The sequence below is a fragment of the Kwoniella europaea genome, chromosome 1 (genome assembly GCF_036810445.1).
Source record: "Kwoniella europaea PYCC6329 chromosome 1, complete sequence".
NCBI lineage: Eukaryota > Fungi > Basidiomycota > Tremellomycetes > Tremellales > Cryptococcaceae > Kwoniella > Kwoniella europaea.
The window spans coordinates 1,296,960-1,317,998 of NC_089487.1; the positions used below are offsets into that span (position 1 = coordinate 1,296,960).

Sequence of the window (21,039 nt, forward strand, 5' to 3'; positions counted from 1 at the left end):
CAGAGATGAACACCTCTTATAACGCAGATGCAGAGAGGGTGAAGCAGTCTGCTCCCACGGTGCATTCTTCGTCTTCTTCACCTACTCGTCAACCTGCCAAGAAAGCTAGGATGAGCATTGAAGGAGGAGATGTGGCGAGGGTGGGTGATCCATCCTATAAAGCTAGAGGCAGAGGAAGAGATGGTTTGGCAGATGGTCAAGCTGGAAGAGATAGGAGGATGTCACTTCCTCTAGATGATGTACAACTTCGCCAACATGTTGAACCAGGTGGGTGAAGATGCTAGTCTCACCTGAACAAGAACCTTCCTCAATTGAGCGGAAAGATACTGAACTATCATGCTTTCTGATCCATAGCATCCACCTTCCCTGCTCGAGAACCAACCTCGACCCAATCATCAAGTCTTTCACTACCCATCCCTTCTCATCCCATCTCATCCGAAAGGAGTAACCCCATGATGCACCGCCTGGACCAAAATCCGACTCAACAAGATCCCGAAACTTCTCTGGGTAGGTTCTGGAGATCCTATACCGATCTTAGACCTAGTACTAGTCCTCTTCCTTCTTCAACGGGGGTGGGGGTTGGAACAAGAGGTGGAAATGGTAGTAATGATAAAGATGAGACTTGTTCTTCATCTGCGTCGGACAAGTTGATGGAAGAGAACGAGGCGTATGGTGTGGGCAGTTTGAGGACTCACACAGGTCCTTGGGATGGGGGAAAAGGTGAAAGTTAGTATCTTGGTCTTTCTTTCAATGTCATTATCTATCAGTTGAATAAGTGTTGATGTATATCCTTTATTGCACCAGAAACGTTCTTCGGCACGAGTCATTTTGGTCCACAGCTCGCTGCCAAAGTCATCAGAGTATGTCATCACATTCATCTCTCCTCAGCCGGCCCGATGACCCGTCAGATTAGGTTACTGATGTCTCATTGTCATCTCTGCGCCACAGAGCATGCCCACTGTCCCACTTGCAGATGTACGACATGCACCGTACCGTGGCGCCTCGAGATTAGACGGTGTGAAATCTTATACTCTAGAATCGCAGACGAGGCAGTTGGTGGGTTATCTCCCAGCAAGAGAGGAATGCGATCGTTACGTGAGAAGGTTCTTTGATAGATACAATAGGTGAGGCTATCTTTCATATGTGCTTCAGACCTCTCGGAAACGCTGATGACTCACTGATACTCCAAAAGCCACAATGATATCCTCTATCAACCTGATTTCATGGTAGCCTATCATCGATTTTGGAACGATTACAATACCAAGCAATCCTCTCAAGTGGACCTACGTTATCTTGGCTTACTCCTCATCGTCTTAGCTTTGGGAGTACTTTTAGACCACGACCCATCTGAAAAAGTCAATAGGCAAAATCAGTTGCTCAATCTGAGGTTGAACGAAGAGCAGAAGGTTATCGTAGAAGGAATGATGAATCATCTGGAGAATCAGACAATGAGCTTGAAAGATAGAGAAGAGAAATCGTCCAAATGGTCTTGGGCAGCTAAGAGAGCTCTATTGGAAAGTTCAAGCTTTTTTGGTGAATCGATGGATACTGTCAGAGCTGGATTATTGGTAAGTGACCCATCTATTTTGCCGTCTTAGCCGGTTGGCTTACACGATATATACCATATCAGATCGCTCTCTACCTCAATGTTTGTAGGAGAGTACCGGAAGCTTGGACTGCGATTGGTACGGCGATCAGAGCTGCTCAGGCTCAGGGGTAAGTCAATTGACAGTGAGGAGAAGTGCTGCCTAACTGACGGTAAGGCAGTCTACATGTCGATGGATCGTCTTGGAAAGGAATGACTACACAGGAAGCTGAGTTGAGAAGGAGGCTGTGGGCTCGTAAGTCGACGATCATAAGGCTACGAAACATGCAAATCACTGACTCCTCGGCTTTTGCATATAGAGCTGTACGCAGTTGATCGGTAAGTTCTATGTCAACGATCCAAACAGACTCAAGAAGCTGATGTTCGCTGTCTAATATATATATATCCAGCTCTATCGCTCTCTTCCTCGGTCGACCAGTCTGCATCCAAGATGGAGAGTTCACCACCAGAGAACCAGCCAATATGCACGACGACGAATTGGAGATGCCCTCCATATTCCCTCGAGGATTATCTTTCCCTACCAAAACGACATTCCTTATCCTCCATTATCGCCTAGCCAAGATCATCGGTAAAGTTCAATTAACATGTTTCAACCTTAACCCACGAAAGTATTCGGATGTACAAGAATGTGAAGAGATGTTTTTGAAATTCAAAGAATCTTTACCGCCACATTTTAAATTGGATAGAGAAGGAACGGATTTCACGTTGGACGATCAACAGGGGTATAAATGGCTACCTATCCAAAGACAGACCTTGAATGCGAAATTCCATTTGGCCAGGATATCTCTACATCGCCCGTACCTCCTCAGATCACTTGGTAGAAGCAAGTCCAAAAAGGTGAACCCTTATATAAGAAGCAGAGATGCTTTATTGCATTCTGCTACGGCAGATCTGCAATTGAGGTTCATGTTTAATGAGCTCGACCCCCTCGATAGATTCAAGTGGATGACTGTGAGTGAGAATTTCTTACTCGTCTTCGATGCCTTGGCTCTGTTATCCCACTGGATCTGTCTATCTTGTGAGGCTTATGCTAGGAAGTGACTGACTGGCTTTGGACCTCCTTTGGCAGGTGGCATCAGGATTTAATTCCGCCACTATCCTCGGTATCCTCTGCCATCTAGGCTACAAAGATTCGCGGTTCCCCAAAGGTTCGTTGAGATCTATGATCCAAGCTTATATCGCTCTCGAAGAAAAGACTATCCGAAGGGATGAAGCTTTAGAGACTGAATTGATGGTTTTGAGATTGATGGAAGCCAAAGCTTTAGCGAGGGAAGACATGGATTTGAGAAGTGGGAGGACCACTCCTGGTTCTCATGGTTCCATCGTTGGGAATGAACCTAAATTGACGGTCCAGATCAATCAAAGTAGATTCATGCCTCCACCACCACAAATACCTATGGTGGATACTCAATCTCGACCTACTTCATCGGGATCTCGCCAACATCGACTCCAACATCAACAGTCGAGAGTAGACATCACCACCGATTTATCAATAGATGTCAATGCGTCTAACGAAATTTGGTCGTCTTCCGCACCTGTCCATGTTGAATCTATGGTAAACTCAGCTCGAGATCGACCTCAACCTGGAACGGGACATGGAATACATTCTGAGAATGAGAATGATACTCAACAAGCATACGATCTAAATTCGCAATACGATCCAACGAACGTGCCTTTACCGACACCTTTACCACATGCTTCATCTACTCCCTCACTATCCACTGCACTGGGTTTACCAAATTACAATCACAATAATACATATAACGACAACCCCAATCAGAACACACAAGGCGATGATACCCGAACGACACAGAACAACAACGAATGGTATTTACCTTCTGATTGGGATCCTACGACATCCGGCTTACCCGATTCGTCCGACCCCTCTGCATGGCAGGCTCTGCTGGGTATGGAATGGATGAACAACCTTGATCTAGATATGGGTTTGGACATGACGGAGGGGGAGAATACAGGTAGTTTGATAGCTCGCCTGGGACAAAGTCAGGGTCAGAATGGACAGGATAGGGATGGACATGGGCTTTGATGGGTTAAGTAAGATGAGATTTAAAGTGGGTAATGAATAAGTCAATCTACATCTCCGGATTTATATGATCACATCATCATTGTATGATGATGAAAAGAAAATTCGCAGATACTATAATGCGAAAGTTCAGCTGTATATTTGCGTGACGGTGGTCGACGGGATGTAATAATCTATTGCTTGGAAGTCGAAGATATATATATACGGGTAATCAGAAATCTTGATATCGAGGTGGGGATGTGATAGATTATCAATTTATAGGCAACAAATCAGTGACATATATATATCTATATTAGGATTTATGTATCATAGTATCTATCGAAGTGTAGCGACATCACCTATTGAAGGGTATACCGCCTTGAGTCATTGTATTTCCCACTATTCACCATGAGAGGTGTCTACTCATTGAACATTCGATGCATTTAATACATTTCTTCCTTTCAAATCCATGTTACCTGTACTACTACATTGACATCAGATTATCTGTGTGGAGGTCGAGAAAAACACTTTAAAGCTGCTTGTTCTGCTTGATCGCCAATTCAGCATCTTCTTTCTCATCTTTGGGAACACCAGCTACTTTAGGTGCGACTATACCATTCAACTTTCTTAGGGCCTATCAAATCACAACAACGACTTGTATCAGCGATGACCTGAAAGATCCGACATTAAGAACATGACCATCTTTCCATCATGATACAGACAAAGGGTTTGTCATATTACTCCACATGTCCTCTTGATGAACAAGCACAGTAAGAAGGAAATTCTACCGAAAGCAATAAACGTACCATTGCAAACCCATTATCAGGTATTCTGTCTCCCGGTCTATCTTGTAACCTAACTATTCCATCGGGTGTAGAATAGATTTGAAGAACAGTTACGAGATTGTACGTTGGACCAATCTTGAATGTCAGATCATGGTTGAAATCAACTTCGATCAGATCTGCGATCACCTCTCTACCTGTACCGGTTTTGGTGGAGATCGATGGACAGAGGGAGGTGATATGGAATTTGTGGGTGGTAGTTGAGGAAGTGACGGTGGGGATGTGTAGGAGCTGTCCAGCTATATTGACATAGACTCAGTGAGTGAGATGATCAATTAGGTAAGAGGTTACAGCGCAGTACAATAGCTAGGACACAAAGAGGTGGATGGAATGGAAGTAAGGAATTCTAACCCACCAACTTCCTCTCTGTTCTTGGCATTCGCCACTGGATCTTCATAACAACTGTCCTCCGTAAAACCCTCTACGATCTTAGTCATCGTTCCCTTCCCTTGGAATATATCTAGAACCAACGCAGCATGGCCTAATTGTCTTTTCTCAAGGTCCAAAGACGGTTCACAAGAGAGTGAAGATGGGTCATTGGAGAGAGTGGAAAGGGATGAAGCGGATATTTGTTGTTGGCTGGACATGTTACTACTTGTCAATATATCGAGTATAAAGTATAGGCTAGATATACAATATATGTGTGAGAATATAATAGTTATGATCTTCTATTCAGTCGAGTCCTTATATTGTTTGCTCGAGATCGTACTCTGAATTTAAGATGGACTACCTCCACCCTCACGATCGACTTATGCCAAAATGACATCATTGGGAGACAGAGTCATGGTGAAAAGTGCATTAAGTGTAGATGCAATATGTATGTATTTATATGATATATATATCTGTGATACAATGATCCGTGACATGCTAATCTGTCACTCAAGACATGTCATGTATGGATGATATTTGATCATCCTGCAAATGGAATCACTACAATCCCTTTGGATTGTCCCGATGCCACCACTACCCACTGTCCAACCTTACAATCCCAACCCCCATCTATCCTTCAACGTCCTCTGGACATCTCCCAAAGCTCTCAAATTAGGTCCCTGAGCTACTATCGTCGCTTTTCCAGAACCCAATCCGTAATTCAACCTTGATGATGAAGATGCAGGTCTGAGTACCCTGTTGGCCGTCCTCCAAAGGTCCTAAAATGACACAAAGCACCGTCAGCGTAGATCCGTGTAAGCAGGTCAGGAGAACGGGATCCAGACCCACCTCCAATGTCAACTCATCAATCTTCGCACACATCTCCTCTACAGGCACTTTGTGTCCGTGAATCTGAACTTGTCTACCTAGATCTACAGTATGCAAGTATGCAATTCAATATGATCAGCTTTATTCGCTTACTGCTGTCTATAATTCAGTTCTTGAATCCAGATCCCGTACTCACCCTCTACAGCAGTCAATTTACTCTCCAAAGCCATGACCAACGTAGATTTCAACATATTCTTCGCCCTCAAGAATTCCTTCTGTTCAATTCCTCCGAACATCTGACCAGTCAGGGAATGTAACTGGCCACCGATCACATCCACTATCCTAGGTGCAAATTCCGGATAGACCGAGGCTGCTATACCGAACAAGCCGGAATCGGCGTAACAGTGGTGGAAGCCTGCACAGTAATCGACAGAGTAATGCTGGTTGAGGACTTTGGTGTATAGTCGGGTGTACATCCCTTTTCCTGGACCACCTGGGTTCGGGAAATGTGATATTAGCTCAACATGTATTCCACAGACTGATCACATGTACAGAGATACTTGTGGAAGAACAATATAGATATATATGCTACTCACCAGCTGAGAAACTACCACCACCGCCTAGTAACGTCTGCAACGTAGCCAAAGCGTACTGAATCGACTTGTCAGCTACTGACGATCCCAGAAGAATTACTTTTGGAGAAACTCACAATATCAGGATCATGTATACCCAGTCCTTCAAAACCAATATGTATATGTACTAACTTATCCTCTGGGTTCTCTACGTAATATTCGCCGCCAGTATATACCGCTTTGGCATTGACCAGTTCGTCGTAATCTGATGGTGCAGCTACATTCGATACGGTCGCAAACGATTTACTTCCTACCGGTGTTTGTAGTTGTTGTGCAGGAGTATGTAATGTCGAAGAGGAAGAGGTGGAGGTAGAAGGTTGTATGTCGCCAAAGAATTTTTGTGACAATTCTACCAATTGATCATGAGGCATTCCAATACCAGCTACGACGATTCTCTCGGGTCTATACCAATCACTCATAAATCCTCTTACTTCCTGTTCCCCCAATTTCGGTAATTGACTTTCAGGACATAGTAATGGCATACCCAATGTGTTATTTTGGAAAGCGACCGTATGGAATATCTCAGGTAAGATTAATTCTGGTTTATTCCATATTTCCCTTATCTCATAAGAGGCAGCTTCCTTCTGAGCCAGTATTTCTTCAGGTAATAATAATGGATGTCTAATAGTCGATGAGATCAATTCGAGAGCTAGAGGTAAGGATTCGGGAAATACTGTAGATTGATACATGATTGTTTCTCTTGAGGAAGAACATGTTACTTGAGATCCCAAGGAATCGATCAAGCGGGTCATCTCTTCATCGGAATGTTTGTCTGTACTCTGTAGCGAGATAGCAAGTAAGCTATGAGGCTGTCCGTCTGCTTTTCTAAGTTACCAAGATGAATGAGCTCACCTTGAAAGCCAACCTATCTAACAGATGGGATATCCCACTTGTCCTCTGACTCTCAAACCGACTACCGGCATCTACGTAGACGCCCACTGCGTGGAAGTGTCCGGGAAGGGCTTCAGTTGCCACTCGGACTTTATTGGGTAGTGTAGTGACGACGGATGCTGGAGAGAGGGTCTACGGGATAGGTGCACTAGGTCAGCAGATTGGACCTCTCCACAAAAGGGAAAAGCGACAAAAAGCTTACGTGTGAAGACGAAGAGGCATATCCTTTCCGTAGTATCGAGCTGGACGGCTGAACGGCTTTCAGCCTTGGTACAAGTGACAAGGAAGGTCGAGGTATTCGGATCATCTTGCTCTGCCTGTTTGGTTGTTGTAAAACAAGTGGAATGCACTTTGCCGACGTTGTTCATTTATTCATTCATTGATTTCATCTTTTGACCTTTGGATCTCGTTCACTCGAAACGTCCAAGCGGCAAAAGGCGGCGATCACCGAAATCCTCGTTGGGACCTGCCGAAAACACCGAAAAGTTGAGAGTTGGGATCAAGAGACCAAAGATCACCTTGACTTTGTTCAGTGACGTTGTCCAAGATCCATACCATCTCATAGAAGCACAAGAAAAAACCCAAACTATGCCGCCTAGGCTCCCATTACGAGCTATCTCGACCCCCTTGGCGGGACTCCGATATACCTCTTCCTCATCCACCTCAAAATCAGCTCTGTTCACTCCCAAAGCTGGACAAGCTGGACCTTCAAGCTCAAATACCGCTACGCCTATACCGAAACCCTCCTCTCCTGCCTCTACCTCAACTACGAACGATCCGAAGGGCAAAGCTAAATCGGGACCTCAACCTATTCCACCGCTTCCTCGACCATTGGGGATAACGACACCCCCCAGTTCAGCGAACAAGACGTGGTCGCAGAGGAAGCAAGAGTTGTTGGATGATGATAGACATAAAGCGAAGAGGAAGGCTTTGTAAGTGGACACGGGCTGGCCCAACGATATCAAGAGTATGTATCAGCTGAAATAACAGACGTGCATGTGTTTAGAGTGAAAGAAGCTACTCAAGGTTATTTCCATGATTACAATCGAGCCAAGGGCGTCGGTGGGGGAAAGTTATGGATAGCACCGAACGTTTTGATCAGAGAGGATGTGAGTGATGCTGTTCACTATATCATTCCAAAGGAGCGAATCTTCTATCTATAGTGTAGATGATCTGATAAAGTGGAACCGAAACCTGTAGAAAGCACTTTATTTCCCAGATATATCGGGAAAATCATTGTTAGGTCAAGAAGCACATACGACAGATCTCCTTCGAGGTAAAATCACGTTGGTCTCTGTTATAGCTACGAGATTATCAGAAGTGAGTCTGACCTCTGCTCCTATACGATCATCCATTTCAATCATACGATCACCGAGTAATAAATAGTGAATGAATAATTAGAGGAAAGAGCTAATGGCGTTGCTATCTGAATAATCGCAGGAACACGAACAATCGTTCACTCAGCCTGTATTGGAAGATTTTGCTGGACATCCAGAATTCAACTTTGTCCAGGTGAGGCAATCGTTTCTTTAAATGTAAACAACGAATGTTGATTGTGTTTCTTTGTGGTGTAGATAAACCACCAAGAAAACAAATTGAAATCCTTTCTCGTATCATTCTTCATCTCATCCTTGAAACGAACAATAGCAGAAGATAGATGGGGTAATTATCTGATATCAAGTGGTGAATGGTCACCTATGGATGTGAGTCGAGTTCACCCCTCTCACCTTTGATTCAACCCACCCAACAAATAGGTATCTCTCAAGATTGATCTCTTACTGATTGAGATACGGATTTTATAGATTACAAATCCTTTAGGAATCGATAACAAGCTTTTAGGATATGTATACCTTATTGATCAGAATCTAAAAGTCCGCTGGGGAGGTTGTGGGACAGCTAGTCCCGAAGAAGCTCAGGCGCTAAGAAGAGCTACGGCAGTATTGTTAGGTAGGATCAAAGGTGGATCGGAAGTCGAACAGCCGAAGGAATAATAGATTGTATAGACAGGTGATGTATGCCTTTAAAAGTTATGCTGTCTTAGTCAATAGATCAGGACGATTCCGCACGCACGTACTTCCATGCTTTTTACGATCACACAGACAGCGTGCATTTTCGAAATCTTCTATATACCAAACACAACTTATACTGAAACCAGAACAATTGAATAGAAAATGCAAAGTATATTCATGGAAAATGTTTTTATATTTATGTGGGTAGTATCGTATGTCAAAGCTAGTCAAGAATAATGCAAGGAATAAGAAATGAATGGGATATAGGATGATAGCAAAAGGATAGAAACGCAACCACAAGCGAATCCTTTGTTCGCCAAATGGCGCTTACAGATCATCAGGTTCGGGATTATCGAAATCTGAATGAACAGAGTAAGCAGAGTACAATGAACCATCTTCGGCATTGTACTCTGAAGGTGTATTGAGATGCTCGTCAAAGTAATGTTTGGCGACCGATCTTGGGGCTGTGATGTGTTAGAAAATCAGTATGAAGTTTTATTCGAGCGCAAGGTATAACTCACTTCTAGGTGTCTTGGGTAATCTACAGTATTCTCCAGTCTGCATGATACTCCAGGCTACCAAACCTGTCCAACCAGTTTGGTGTGATGCACCTAAACCTCTACCATCATTACCATGGAAGAATTCATAGAAATGAACGTAATCTCTGAAATTCGGATCACGGTTTAATTTCGGATTACCACCGTTAACGGCTCTTCGTCCAGATTCGTCCCTTGAGAATATGTGAATAAGTCGATGTTGGATCTCTTCGGCACATCCTGCTAATGACATGTACTAAAACCCAGAAAAGAGGTATTAGCTATATCGTCCTCACCTTCCACATCATAGCTATACCCGAAGAAACAAAACACAAACTCACATCTCCACTTCCTGTTGGACATTCTACTGTCAGGGTATCACCATAATATTGGTGGAATCGTTGTAAACTAAACATGAAAAAGAGTTCGTTAGTTGGCGATAGAAGGACACTTTCGTTGGCGCAACTCACCTCTCGATAAGTAGGAAGTTGACAGCGAACCAAATTGGACCTCTCCAATTGGAATTACCACCGAACATTCCTGATCGAGAATCACCCGGCCAGTACCCTACACCAAAGTCTTCTCCGTTGACATTCATGGAGAATGGATGTTCGTGGTGGTAAAGGGACATACTGCAGGATCATACGATATTAGCGATCTGCACATCCTCAAGACAGCATCGCACGTGATGACGACAGACTCACGATCGTACACCATATTCAGATAAGAATTCTTTCTCATCCAACATCTTCTCCAAGATTCGAACGAGTCTTTCTTTAGATGCAATGGCAAGTAATCGTCTATCACCTCGTCCCCTCTCTGTTCACACCATACGTGAATGATCAGCTATACCATAAGCTAGGAATGAACAGCTGCGACACCACTCACCTCTGATATTAGCGATATTTCTAGTAGAGATATCAGGTCTATTCTCAATGAACCAGTCCATCCTCTTCTTGAAACCAGGGAATCGCTTGATGACTTGAGGTTCCAAAACCAAAGTGGCATACAGAGGCATCAAACCAACCATGGATCGGACAGGTAATTGTTGAGAGTGTCCATATCCCCATTGAATAGCATCATAGTAGAAACCATCTTCTTCGTTCCACAGAGAAAGTTGTTCGTCGTTGGAACCGACAAACGTCATCGCATCGGAGATGAACAGGAAATGCTCGAAGAACTAAAGGAAATGTCAGCTTCCTGACTGCGAGCTCAGATGGGTGGTGAGCTGACATACCTTGGAAGCAATATCCTCGTAAGTTGGATTATGTTTGGCCAATTCCAAGGCGATTGATAACATGTTCAAACAGAAGAATGCCATCCATGCTGTACCATCAGCTTGTCGGAGAGTTCCACCTACAGTCACGAATATCGTCAGCTGCTGAAGGAACTCTACCTCTGTACGCGTTAGCTCACCAGTAGGTAATGGTTCAGATCGGTTGAATGGACCGATATTATCCAAACCTAAGAAACCACCTTCGAAGACGTTGTTTCCGTCTGCGTCTTTTCGGTTAACCCACCTATGTAATGTGGAAAGTCAGCTGATGAAGAACGGACTTCTGGGGCAAGGTAGTTGACATACCAAGTGAAGTTCAACAGTAACTTCTGGAATACCCTCTCCAGGAAATCTAGATCCTCTCTGCCAAACATCTTTCGTTCAATCTTGAATACTCGGAATGTAGACCTGTGCTCATTGATGTTAGCAAAACGAAACCTCCGTATTGACTGGAAGCAGACAGCTTACCAAGCGTGTACAGGAGGGTTGACATCACTGAAATTCCATTCGTAGGCAGGTAAAGCACCATCAGGCTTCATGTACCATTCTCGAGTCATCAAGTCGAGCTGCTTTTTGGCGAAAGAAGGATCGACCATGGCAAGAGGGATACAGTGGAAAGCGGTATCCCAGCTGAGTACAGGAGGTCAGTCAGAGGAACCTAGAGGTAAAATGTGGATTTACTTACGTAGCGAACCATGGATATTCCCACTTGTCCGGCATAGAGAGCACATCATTGATATACATATGTTTCCATTCCTATTCGCAAGTGACGATCAGCTGTTGAGCACGAGACTCGAAGAGAAAGCTGACTCACTCTATTTCTGACCCATTTTCTCTCCGGTGGAGGAGGTGGTTGACCTGGATCACCATCCATCCATTCTTTTTGGATATATTGATAATATTGTTTAGTCCTATATCACGTCCATGTAAACTCAGTCGTGATTTATATTTTTATCAAGCTACTTTCAGGTATTCTCAACTGAGTACATAGGACGTACCAAAGCATACCACTCAAAGCTTGTCTCATGATATTCCTCAAGTCTTCACTTATAGATCCTCTCGAAATAGCACCGTAGAATTCATCCGCGTCGATCCTTCTTTCTTCGATGTTGTCGTCGAACAGCTCCTCATCCAAGATCGATGGATCTTCATCAGGTGAATAAGGCGTCATCTTCAATCTGACAACTACACAACCACCTTTACCAGGCACATCCTTGAACTCGTAGTGCGCACCAGCTTTCGTACCTGTTTTCTCGGGATTGACGAATTGTCGACCGCCGTGTGCTGATGTAGGTCGAGGAGGAGGTTCGATAATGTGTTCCGCCTCACCGTCGGTCCCGTCGGCTTCGCTGGTGGATGCCTCTTTCTCTCCGTTGGTTTCGGGTTCAGCAGGTCGGTGAGATGGGATGATGTGATCGTGGAAAGCATCTTTAACGTAAGGTGTTCGGTTTTTACCGTTGTACAAGCGCTATGATCGATATTCCATGAGCTTATATTCCGCTCGGTTAATCGCGACGAGTAAGAAAGCTCACCTCGAAGTTGGTCTCATTCTCAGTAAAGAGCAGCTCAGGTACGATACTTGGTCCATCGACCAAGACCACGCCGCCTTTAGCAGGAGCAGCAGGTGCAGGGGAAGGTGTACAGTAAAGTCTGGTATTACCCAGTGATTCTTCCGAGGCGTAAATGACACCTTCAGCTTCTTGCCTTACGTTGGGCATGTTCTTGGGTAATTCCTTGGGCCACGACCAAGTATTCCTAAAGAAGAGCTGAGGCAAGATGTGTAAATCTGCTGGGTCCGGTCCACGATTGTATGCTGTAATTCGGATCGACAAAGCATCGGCGAATTCTTCATCTTTCGCATACTGTTATATCCAAAGACACAGATTGTAAGCTGAACTCTAATAGTTGCACCAAGTTGATGAGCTTACCTCGACGAAGACATCCCAATATTTATCTTCGTCAAACACATCTGTATCCATCAGTTCAAACTCGTTGACTTCCCTACTTCTGTTCCTGCTTTCTTCTTTGAGTTGCTCATAGGGGAACTCCGCTTGAGGATATTTGTACAGGTATTTCATGTATGAGTGGGTAGGGGTGGAATCGAGGTAGTAGTACATTTCTTTGACATCCTCCCCGTGGTTTCCTTTTGACCAAATCATGACGAAATGTCAGCTAGGCCCTGGGCAGTGATTCCAAGAAAGTGATTTCAATACATACCTTGATTACCGTTCAGACCATACAGTCGTTCTTTGAGAATAGGATCTTTACCGTTCCATAAAGCGAGGGTGAAACATATTCTCTGGTGGTTATCTCTATCCGAATTGATAAACCATTTGTCAAGTTGTGTTCGGACTCGATGAAGCTATGACGAGACTCACGAAATACCAGCCATACCATCTTCACCCCATCTATAAGCTCTACTTTTGGCCATTTCAAATGGGAAAGAGTTCCATGCATCTCCATTGGCAGAATAATCTTCTCTCACAGTACCCTGATTATATCACGGGTATACTCAGCTCACCGGAATTTGTTGACGTTGACGTTGAAGAAGAAAAAGAGAACATACCCATTGTCTTTCAGATACGTATGGACCCCATCTCTTCCAGTGAACTTCATATCTATCGGATTGGTCGAGTCTGTATTCCTCCACTGATCGGTATCTGGGTCCAAGTGATCTTTGTAATCTTTCTCTTAACGACTAAATATCATAAGTGCTGGAATCAGCTCTGAACTGTAGTAGGGATCTGTGTGGTGAAGGGAGATATCTACCTTTTGCTCTTGCCCGATCGTACCTGGAGTATCAGTATCGCTACCACCATCTCTTGGATGGGCTATCACACTGAATCAGCTTCTGAGTATTCCCTTCTTCTATCGACAGCTGATCACTCACGAGATCCAGCAAGTTCAGGAGCTACAGGAGTTTCGTGAGTAGTCAAAGAAGGTCTTTTTGGTAGACTACGGTTGTGCATTTAAAGTCAGCTCAATCCATCAGCGTCTTGTGCTCAACTACCGTTCTTTCTACCTCGTGACACCACACTACAAAGGTCACAGCGGCAAACGCCAGAAAAACATGAGGTAGGGTTTACTCACTTTTCCTTCTCCCTCTTCTCACCAGGTTGACCATGAGAAGGAGGAGTAGGGATATTGATCTTGAGCTGTTCACCTGACGTGGGAGTAGCTGTTCCTGATCCACCAGGAGAATCAGCAGAAGGTGATTGGTCGCCTTTACACTGCGAATCAGCGCATGGACAATTTGAAAAGAGTATCGTGCTCACCCCCTCCGGCAGCTTGTCCAAATATCTTGGATTGTAATTTCTTTGCTGAGGATGCCATTGTGTCCTTTTGTCTTCCTATCCAGAGGTATATTAGAGATAGGTAAAGATATACAAAGACGCCTTAGTAGAGGGTATATACCGATCGATGAGATGAGGATCGATCAGACAAAGAAAAGAGAGAGGTAGCGGAGGGTTAAAGAAAGGAAGCTAGCTAGCTGTATGAGATAGTCGACTGAATTGAAATATCTACAGAGTGTATGGTGGTGGCATGCATTGATCAGTTTCAGTTCCAGGCTCATGGTGATGCATTGATGCATTGATGCATTACGTATTGAGGTATTACCCGGGGCAGGACCACTCTCAGGGCTCAGCAGTAGTGTTATTCCTGCATTCAGCATCTTTTCGTTCACCTGGCATGATGTCAGTGGCAGACTGTATACCTGATACCTGAGGAGGGACATGGTTGCAGTGGGGAAATGAGATGGGCCCATCTCAGTAAAAGATGCCTCATGGCAATACACGCACATCATCGTCGTTGGCTCATTTACTGTCGTGAGAAGGATTTCATATTTCTCATAACCGCACAGGTTCATCATCTCAGGGCGATCAGATATGTTATTACCCGGCGGAATCTATTCAACACCGATCAAAGCTCACACTGTTGCATGTACGGATGCTCATGTAATTCTTGCTTTAATGATGGATATGTGTATGCATGTATGTATGTTTGTGTGCGTGGGAAATCAGATCCGTACTTATGCTTGAGTATAGATATGACATCGCTTTCAACGACGTAGTTCACTTTTTTATGAAGTAGCAAAAGGAGATATGTACTCTGGTTTGAAGACTGGTAAGATGTGTGCCTATGACGGATAAATGAATCACATGTCAGTGGTGTCAGTCCTGTAGCAGAAAACCAGGCTCACCTCTGTATTGAAGATGTGCTCTATGGTAGATAGCAACCACATCAGCTCCGATACAAGACACGGCTTGCAACTACTGCAGCTCTGAGATTGATAACTCACTATCGAGTGGGATATGATTGGAATCATCAAACAACAAATACAGATACTCTACAGCTTTCGGATCAGTTTTCAGATCCTCTCCAGTGGAGGATGAGTAGCAGTCAAGACTTACTGAGTGTCTCGGCCAACCAGAAAGTTTCCATCCTGTCCAACTGTCTAGGCGGCACAGTCTGAACATCTTCTATACCCGCATAACCACCTGAAGGGACTTTACACCACTTCTCAAATGCTTGGAACACCTCCCAACCCCATTCTCTATACTGTTCGTCGCCTGTTGATCTGTACGCTAGGAAGTGGGACTCGACAGTCTCGGGTCGAAGGATGTTTCGCCCGTCGATCAGGACTCCGTTGCTTCGTGGGTTGAAGGGGGTCAGTACGAGTGGGGCAAGTGGGGTAGAGTGGGGTTTGAGAAGATCGCTTAGAGGGACAACACTCATATGGAGGTATTTTCTTTACGGGTTTTTGGGTGACATTGCAGGTGAAGCTTTACTCACAGGTTGGGCTTTATATACCAATCCTCATCAGCAGCCCGCTGTTCATCACTCCATTGTACGAACATCGCAATTTCCGGTGCTAAGCCACTACAAGCCGGAACGTAAAGAAAACGTTCAGCAATGCTACCCTTTGCTCACTGTAGATGGTTGCAATGATTAATGAGATAAGTGAAGAGGGGAGGTCACGTACGTAGCAGTCTCATGAGTTTTCATACAACTTTCAATAATCCCTTTCCCAACCACGAAATCTTCTTGTTGAACTTGATCCAGATCTTTCCAATCAATCGATCGTTTACCACCTTCGGTTATACCCAAGATGAAAGATCCACCGAGGAAACACACCAGATGGTCCTGTTTGGGTACGACCTGCCAAGTTTGAGTTTGATCTCTTGGGTGTCTGGCAGGATGTAACTCTTGAGTAAAGATCAATCCGGATTTCTTGGTTTGTCCGATCAGGTGTTTCTTGATACCTCCCATGGCTTCGTCGTACATCTATGCTACAAGGTTAGTTTATCTTGAGATAATCAATAAAGGGAAAGCTTACATCTCGATAGACCGGTTCTTCACGATCCTAAAGTATATGTGTCAGCTACGAAGTCAGACAGGTGTGGCTCAGCTGACTTACAGTCTGAAGCCATTGTCTGAGCAAGTGGAATAGATGTCAGCAATGCCATCAAGCTTTTACGAGTAAAAAACAACTCACTTCAGAAGATATTCGTAGTATGAATCACCTCTTGACCCAAGTCTGATCTCCGAAGCGACAAACTGACCGTTCATAGGACTACATCAGGTCATCATGTCAGCAATCAGTCTTATAATTACACTAACACTCATGAACTTGGAGTTACCTGATGAAAATCGGTGCAATACCATCGTGTACCGCCTCTCCTCTGATGATCTCCGATACCCTTTCAGCCTTTTTCCAATACACGTAATCTCCAGTGAGATGACTAAGGTATTTTAATTCCAATTGAAGACTCGCAGCTTCAGCTAGTGAAGCTACACCTTGATTATCCCTATCTGGAATTCCGTCGCGAGTAGCTAAATTGATTCCTGACCAAGGTAGACCCGAGGGACTTGAGAATGCACCTAGGAGTCTCTCCCCGAGATCTACAGCTAGATCAAGGAATATCGGGGCATCTTGCTGGATTGAGGGGTTGGTATGTACTGAGGTGAGATAGTGGGCTGAGAGAAGTCCACCGAGAATACGGATTGTCGTCTTCATATGACGATATGGCGATGCGTGAAAGAGTCAACAAAATAGAGGGAGCACAGTGAGCAAAGTTAGCACATGGAATCAGCTATGATAGTAAGTATAGATGATTCAAGCGGTACAGAGAAGCTCACCTCGAAAGTGTTAAACACTGCATCTTTCTCAAAACTCAGTTCGTTTTTGCACCAATCCCTAGCCCTTTCGTATTCGGGTATCAAGTCGAGTACTAACAATGCATCGAGAGAATCTACGATGGTATATCCTATACCACCCGCCGAAGTCAAGTTGGAACCGGATTGCGAGAGGGGAGAGAACTATGATGAGGATAAAAATCAGCAAGGGCGCTCTCATCTGTTTTATGCGGTATATAGGGTAGACTCACTTCATCTGAACCCCATGCGTATTTCTCTATATCCATCGAGGTGACCTATCAGCTACTTACACATCTGACTAAAGTAGCTGAAACTCACCATACGCATTCCAACTCCACTAAAAAGCGAATCATCATTAATCAGCCCGACCCCATATCAGAGGATTAATGTTGGATATTTGGATATAGACGTAGATATGAACGTACAATAAAAGCATCTTTCACCGCTTGTCTTTTCTCCACATCCGCTTCGAGCTTTATACCACCCACCGGACTAGGTATCTCAGAAGATATCAAAGATTGTTGATTCTTCTTACCGAATTTGGACGTTGATGTTGAGGATATCTTCGTTGCTAGATTCTCTCCCTCAGTTATTGTTGAAGGTGTAAAGAGAATTGGATATAATGTCTATATGGGAGATAGCAAGTGATGTCTTGATATTAGTAAACTCGACTTGAACGAGAATGATACACGCGGAAAGCTGGATGATGAAGGGTAATGAGGGTAACTGACCTTGTATCCGAACCATACTACTGCTCCCAGCCCAGCTAAGGAAAGTATCAACCTTACAACATTCAATGTCTGGATCTGCTCAACCTTCTTATCGATCTAGACAAAGTGATCTGCATCAGCTTCGACGTGCTCTAGCAGAGTGCTCAAGATAGCTGATGATATGACTTTTGTCGATGTCTGGCAGAACTACATATAGCCGACAGGAGTGGGACATACCTCCTTCTTGTCTAATCGTTTACCTTTTTGATCCGAGGGCAACGGCACTTTGACCTGTTCCCTGTCGCCTGGAGCTTGTCTCTGACGTATCTCAGCCATCTTGAGCAAGCAAGTCACTAGCAATACACCGAGCACTCGGTTGAGAATTGCTCTGTTGCGATATGCGATTTGCAGTATGTTGTGCTGTGCTATGTATACGGTAGTGGTAGTTTTCAGCTGAAGCGTTGACCTGTCCAACCCCGCAGTACGCATTCAATCTTAGACCTGGACGTGAAAGGGATCCCAAGTGAACCAAGACACACCGACACGTGAACTGAATATTTTCCGATGGAACCCAGGTGATCAGATCGGCGATCCCCGCTGAGGAGATCGGATCATGTCGAGGAATGATACTCTTCATATAGAATAAAGTAGCATACCGTACGAGACTGCCCAAGTATCGAGAGATTACATATAGCACATGTTCATTGTGCAGACATTTCTTTGGAAATAAGTGCTATACCAAGCCAGTATGACAGTGACCAACACCGACGAAATCCTCGCACTGGATTGTCAGAACCTCACCTACTCATGGGTAGAAGGTGATGAACCCGTCTTAAAGGATGTTAATCTGGATTTGAAGAAGGGTGATAGATGTTTGTTATTGGGTGCTAATGGGGGTAAGTGATGATGACTCTCACCACAGGTCAATATCTGAGTTTATATACTAAGAGGGATAATTTTTAGCTGGAAAATCAACTTTACTTCGTATTCTAGCTGGTAAAAGATTGACTAAAACTAGAAGTTGTAAGATTCTAGGTCAAGATGTATTCATGAATCCACCTGGAGTAAGTTTTCGATCCTCTTCTCCGCGTCCTATCTGAGACGACATAAGAGAATAAGCTGGGATGTGCTAAGAGTCTATCGTGTACAGGGCGTGGTTTATCTAGGAACGGAATGGTCTACCAACCCAGTGGTCCGATCGGATATCGTCGTATCTCATTTCCTAGATAGTGTAGGTGGTTATAGACATAAAGAAAAGAGAGATAGATTGTTACAGATCTTGGATGTTGATTTGGATTGGTACGTTGTGTTCTTATCTGAGACCTCGGGATAAGCTCTAAATTTACTTGACTGGTAGGCATATGCATCAGGTCAGTCATGTTCATCTTTCTTACGTCAATCTATATATGACTGATTGGTGAAATCTGAGATAGATCTCAGATGGTGAGAGAAGACGAGTTCAGCTCTGTATGGGATTGATGGGAGAGTGGGATGTTTTGCTCCTAGATGAGGTGTGTTATGCTGAGCTTTTTCTGAGGAATATAATGATAAAATCGCAATTGTTGTCTTTATTCCCTATTTAGGTTACAGTCGATCTGGACGTATTGGTTCGAGCGGATCTTATAGATTTCTTGGTATCCGAATCCGAGATCAGAGGAGCCACCATTGTCTGTGAGTATCCGACTGGTGTTCCCAACCGTGAACATCAACACTGATCACTCTTGCCCAGACGCAACACACATATTTGATGGACTCTGTAATTTCCCCACCAAGATCTGCCACATGCAACTTGGTTCGACACCTCGGGGAATCGTATCATGGCCTCCTGCGAACGTACCGGAATTGGACTTGTTCACCCTCGCTCTAGGCTGGTTGAGGGAAGATAGAGATCTGAGGAGAGTCAAGGAGAAGGAAAAGGGGAGGGTGAGAGGTCCAAAGACTGATGTGAGTGTCTACGACTGAGTGCATTGCACTGTACACCACGGCGCAAGATTCGAATATACACTAAGAACGACGAGGTGTCCAGACAAGTACCTAGGGTTCTGGACTCGAGGTGTTGAAGATGGTAGTCTTTTGTTCCTCGAGGAACGTTCTCGACGTGTTCGATGCGTTCACCACCGATGAAATGGATGATAAAAGCTGACTTGATTGACATGACATCACAGACAAAAGACCGTATCACCTTTTATGAGAAGTACGATTATTCTCATTAGTTGGAAAATTAGAAGAACCCCAGTTCCTTATCAATGTTTGCTTGAGCATATCATGTAACATCATAACCATTCAACATTTTTTGCATCAACTGCATGTTCATCAAAAAGCATCAACTGCGGAAAGAAGAAAGCACTCAAAACCAAGACGTCATTCGTTGTAGTTAGTTAATCAAACACAATAAGCATTTTCGCTTCATCACGAAATTTATCTCCTTGCTTGGTAGATTCCTCTTTCGATCAAGTTTACATTGTAGTTTCAGGCCCGAGGGGGTTCAAGATGATCGGAGAGGTTTACTCCGGAATCTGCTGTATGGAATGGTATGGTATGGTATGACCTCGTTAACTTGGCGTTGGGCGTCGGGGGGCCACTTATCGCTTTAAAACCTGTGGGTATAGTATGACCATTTCGGCATGCTGATCTTCCCCCCTGTCATACCTACCTGATATGTTATCTTCTGCTTGTGGTATTCCATTCCAGTGAAAAAAGACAGACCAAGTTATCCAAGGGTATTCAGGAAACCCATGAGGATATTGCCGTAATCACATGTTTGGACTGACAAGCACATCAGAAGAGGTAAATAGGAAATGGAAGACGTCATTACGGTCGTCTGTGTATCATTTAGCGTTCCCGTATTCCGAGAATTACGACACCTCCTGTTTTCAGGCACACACAAATACATAGCATAGTTGCCGTATTCTCAAAGTATTTTGGGCTGTCTGAGAGAAAATCTGAAGAAGAGATACGATGATACGAATCATTGCATGCATCAGCCTGTATCACTCATCAACGAGTATCATATCATACTGTACTCCGACCTTCTGTGTGTGAAGTGTATCGCCAAGAACGCTTTGATCACATTGCAGCATCATCACCATCAACAACCGAAACGTTCCTTCCCATCCCTGTCACTTTTATATCCCTTTCAAAACAAAAACTTTGTCCTCGTC

General features: G+C 44.1%; 7 protein-coding genes across 7 annotated transcripts; 3 read left to right on the top strand and 4 right to left on the bottom strand.

The window, feature by feature from the left end:
• Nucleotides 1–5: 5 nt before the first annotated feature.
• On the top strand, nt 6–3,650 carry V865_000483 (uncharacterized protein; the record flags this gene model as incomplete). Its single annotated transcript, XM_066224314.1, has 10 exons — nt 6–267; nt 355–726; nt 805–860; nt 949–1,124; nt 1,193–1,568; nt 1,631–1,716; nt 1,768–1,841; nt 1,906–1,924; nt 1,996–2,557; nt 2,676–3,650. 10 exons carry the CDS (start codon nt 6–8, stop codon nt 3,648–3,650), a joined length of 2,958 nt encoding a protein of 985 aa, XP_066080411.1.
• Nucleotides 3,651–4,155: 505 nt separating this feature from the next.
• On the bottom strand, nt 4,156–5,055 carry V865_000484 (uncharacterized protein; the record flags this gene model as incomplete). Its single annotated transcript, XM_066224315.1, has 3 exons — nt 4,156–4,260; nt 4,433–4,707; nt 4,824–5,055. The coding sequence occupies 3 exons, from the start codon at nt 5,053–5,055 to the stop codon at nt 4,156–4,158; spliced, it is 612 nt and encodes a 203-aa protein (XP_066080412.1).
• Nucleotides 5,056–5,448: 393 nt separating this feature from the next.
• V865_000485 (uncharacterized protein) lies at nt 5,449–7,495 on the bottom strand (the record flags this gene model as incomplete). The annotated part of the gene is made up of 7 exons (XM_066224316.1): nt 5,449–5,616; nt 5,687–5,769; nt 5,862–6,158; nt 6,262–6,316; nt 6,375–7,076; nt 7,150–7,320; nt 7,391–7,495. 7 exons carry the CDS (start codon nt 7,493–7,495, stop codon nt 5,449–5,451), a joined length of 1,581 nt encoding a protein of 526 aa, XP_066080413.1.
• Nucleotides 7,496–7,776: 281 nt separating this feature from the next.
• On the top strand, nt 7,777–9,179 carry V865_000486 (uncharacterized protein; the record flags this gene model as incomplete). Its single annotated transcript, XM_066224317.1, has 6 exons — nt 7,777–8,120; nt 8,195–8,297; nt 8,389–8,508; nt 8,629–8,700; nt 8,763–8,891; nt 8,991–9,179. 6 exons carry the CDS (start codon nt 7,777–7,779, stop codon nt 9,177–9,179), a joined length of 957 nt encoding a protein of 318 aa, XP_066080414.1.
• A 345-nt stretch (nt 9,180–9,524) lies between these two features.
• On the bottom strand, nt 9,525–14,342 carry V865_000487 (uncharacterized protein; the record flags this gene model as incomplete). The annotated part of the gene is made up of 22 exons (XM_066224318.1): nt 9,525–9,661; nt 9,719–9,989; nt 10,075–10,141; nt 10,204–10,365; nt 10,438–10,552; nt 10,622–10,913; nt 10,971–11,089; nt 11,150–11,253; nt 11,316–11,417; nt 11,478–11,639; nt 11,695–11,765; nt 11,824–11,920; nt 12,008–12,477; nt 12,542–12,871; nt 12,938–13,152; nt 13,227–13,321; nt 13,388–13,500; nt 13,576–13,707; nt 13,779–13,840; nt 13,900–13,964; nt 14,100–14,232; nt 14,285–14,342. 22 exons carry the CDS (start codon nt 14,340–14,342, stop codon nt 9,525–9,527), a joined length of 3,372 nt encoding a protein of 1,123 aa, XP_066080415.1.
• Nucleotides 14,343–15,090: 748 nt separating this feature from the next.
• On the bottom strand, nt 15,091–18,214 carry V865_000488 (uncharacterized protein; the record flags this gene model as incomplete). Its single annotated transcript, XM_066224319.1, has 16 exons — nt 15,091–15,147; nt 15,211–15,230; nt 15,310–15,357; nt 15,422–15,660; nt 15,804–15,890; nt 15,994–16,295; nt 16,348–16,374; nt 16,429–16,444; nt 16,507–16,584; nt 16,652–17,022; nt 17,151–17,330; nt 17,399–17,424; nt 17,487–17,505; nt 17,594–17,794; nt 17,900–17,995; nt 18,116–18,214. 16 exons carry the CDS (start codon nt 18,212–18,214, stop codon nt 15,091–15,093), a joined length of 1,866 nt encoding a protein of 621 aa, XP_066080416.1.
• A 412-nt stretch (nt 18,215–18,626) lies between these two features.
• V865_000489 (uncharacterized protein) lies at nt 18,627–20,091 on the top strand (the record flags this gene model as incomplete). The annotated part of the gene is made up of 8 exons (XM_066224320.1): nt 18,627–18,774; nt 18,842–18,942; nt 19,029–19,177; nt 19,236–19,248; nt 19,312–19,389; nt 19,462–19,549; nt 19,608–19,822; nt 20,044–20,091. The coding sequence occupies 8 exons, from the start codon at nt 18,627–18,629 to the stop codon at nt 20,089–20,091; spliced, it is 840 nt and encodes a 279-aa protein (XP_066080417.1).
• Nucleotides 20,092–21,039: the final 948 nt, after the last annotated feature.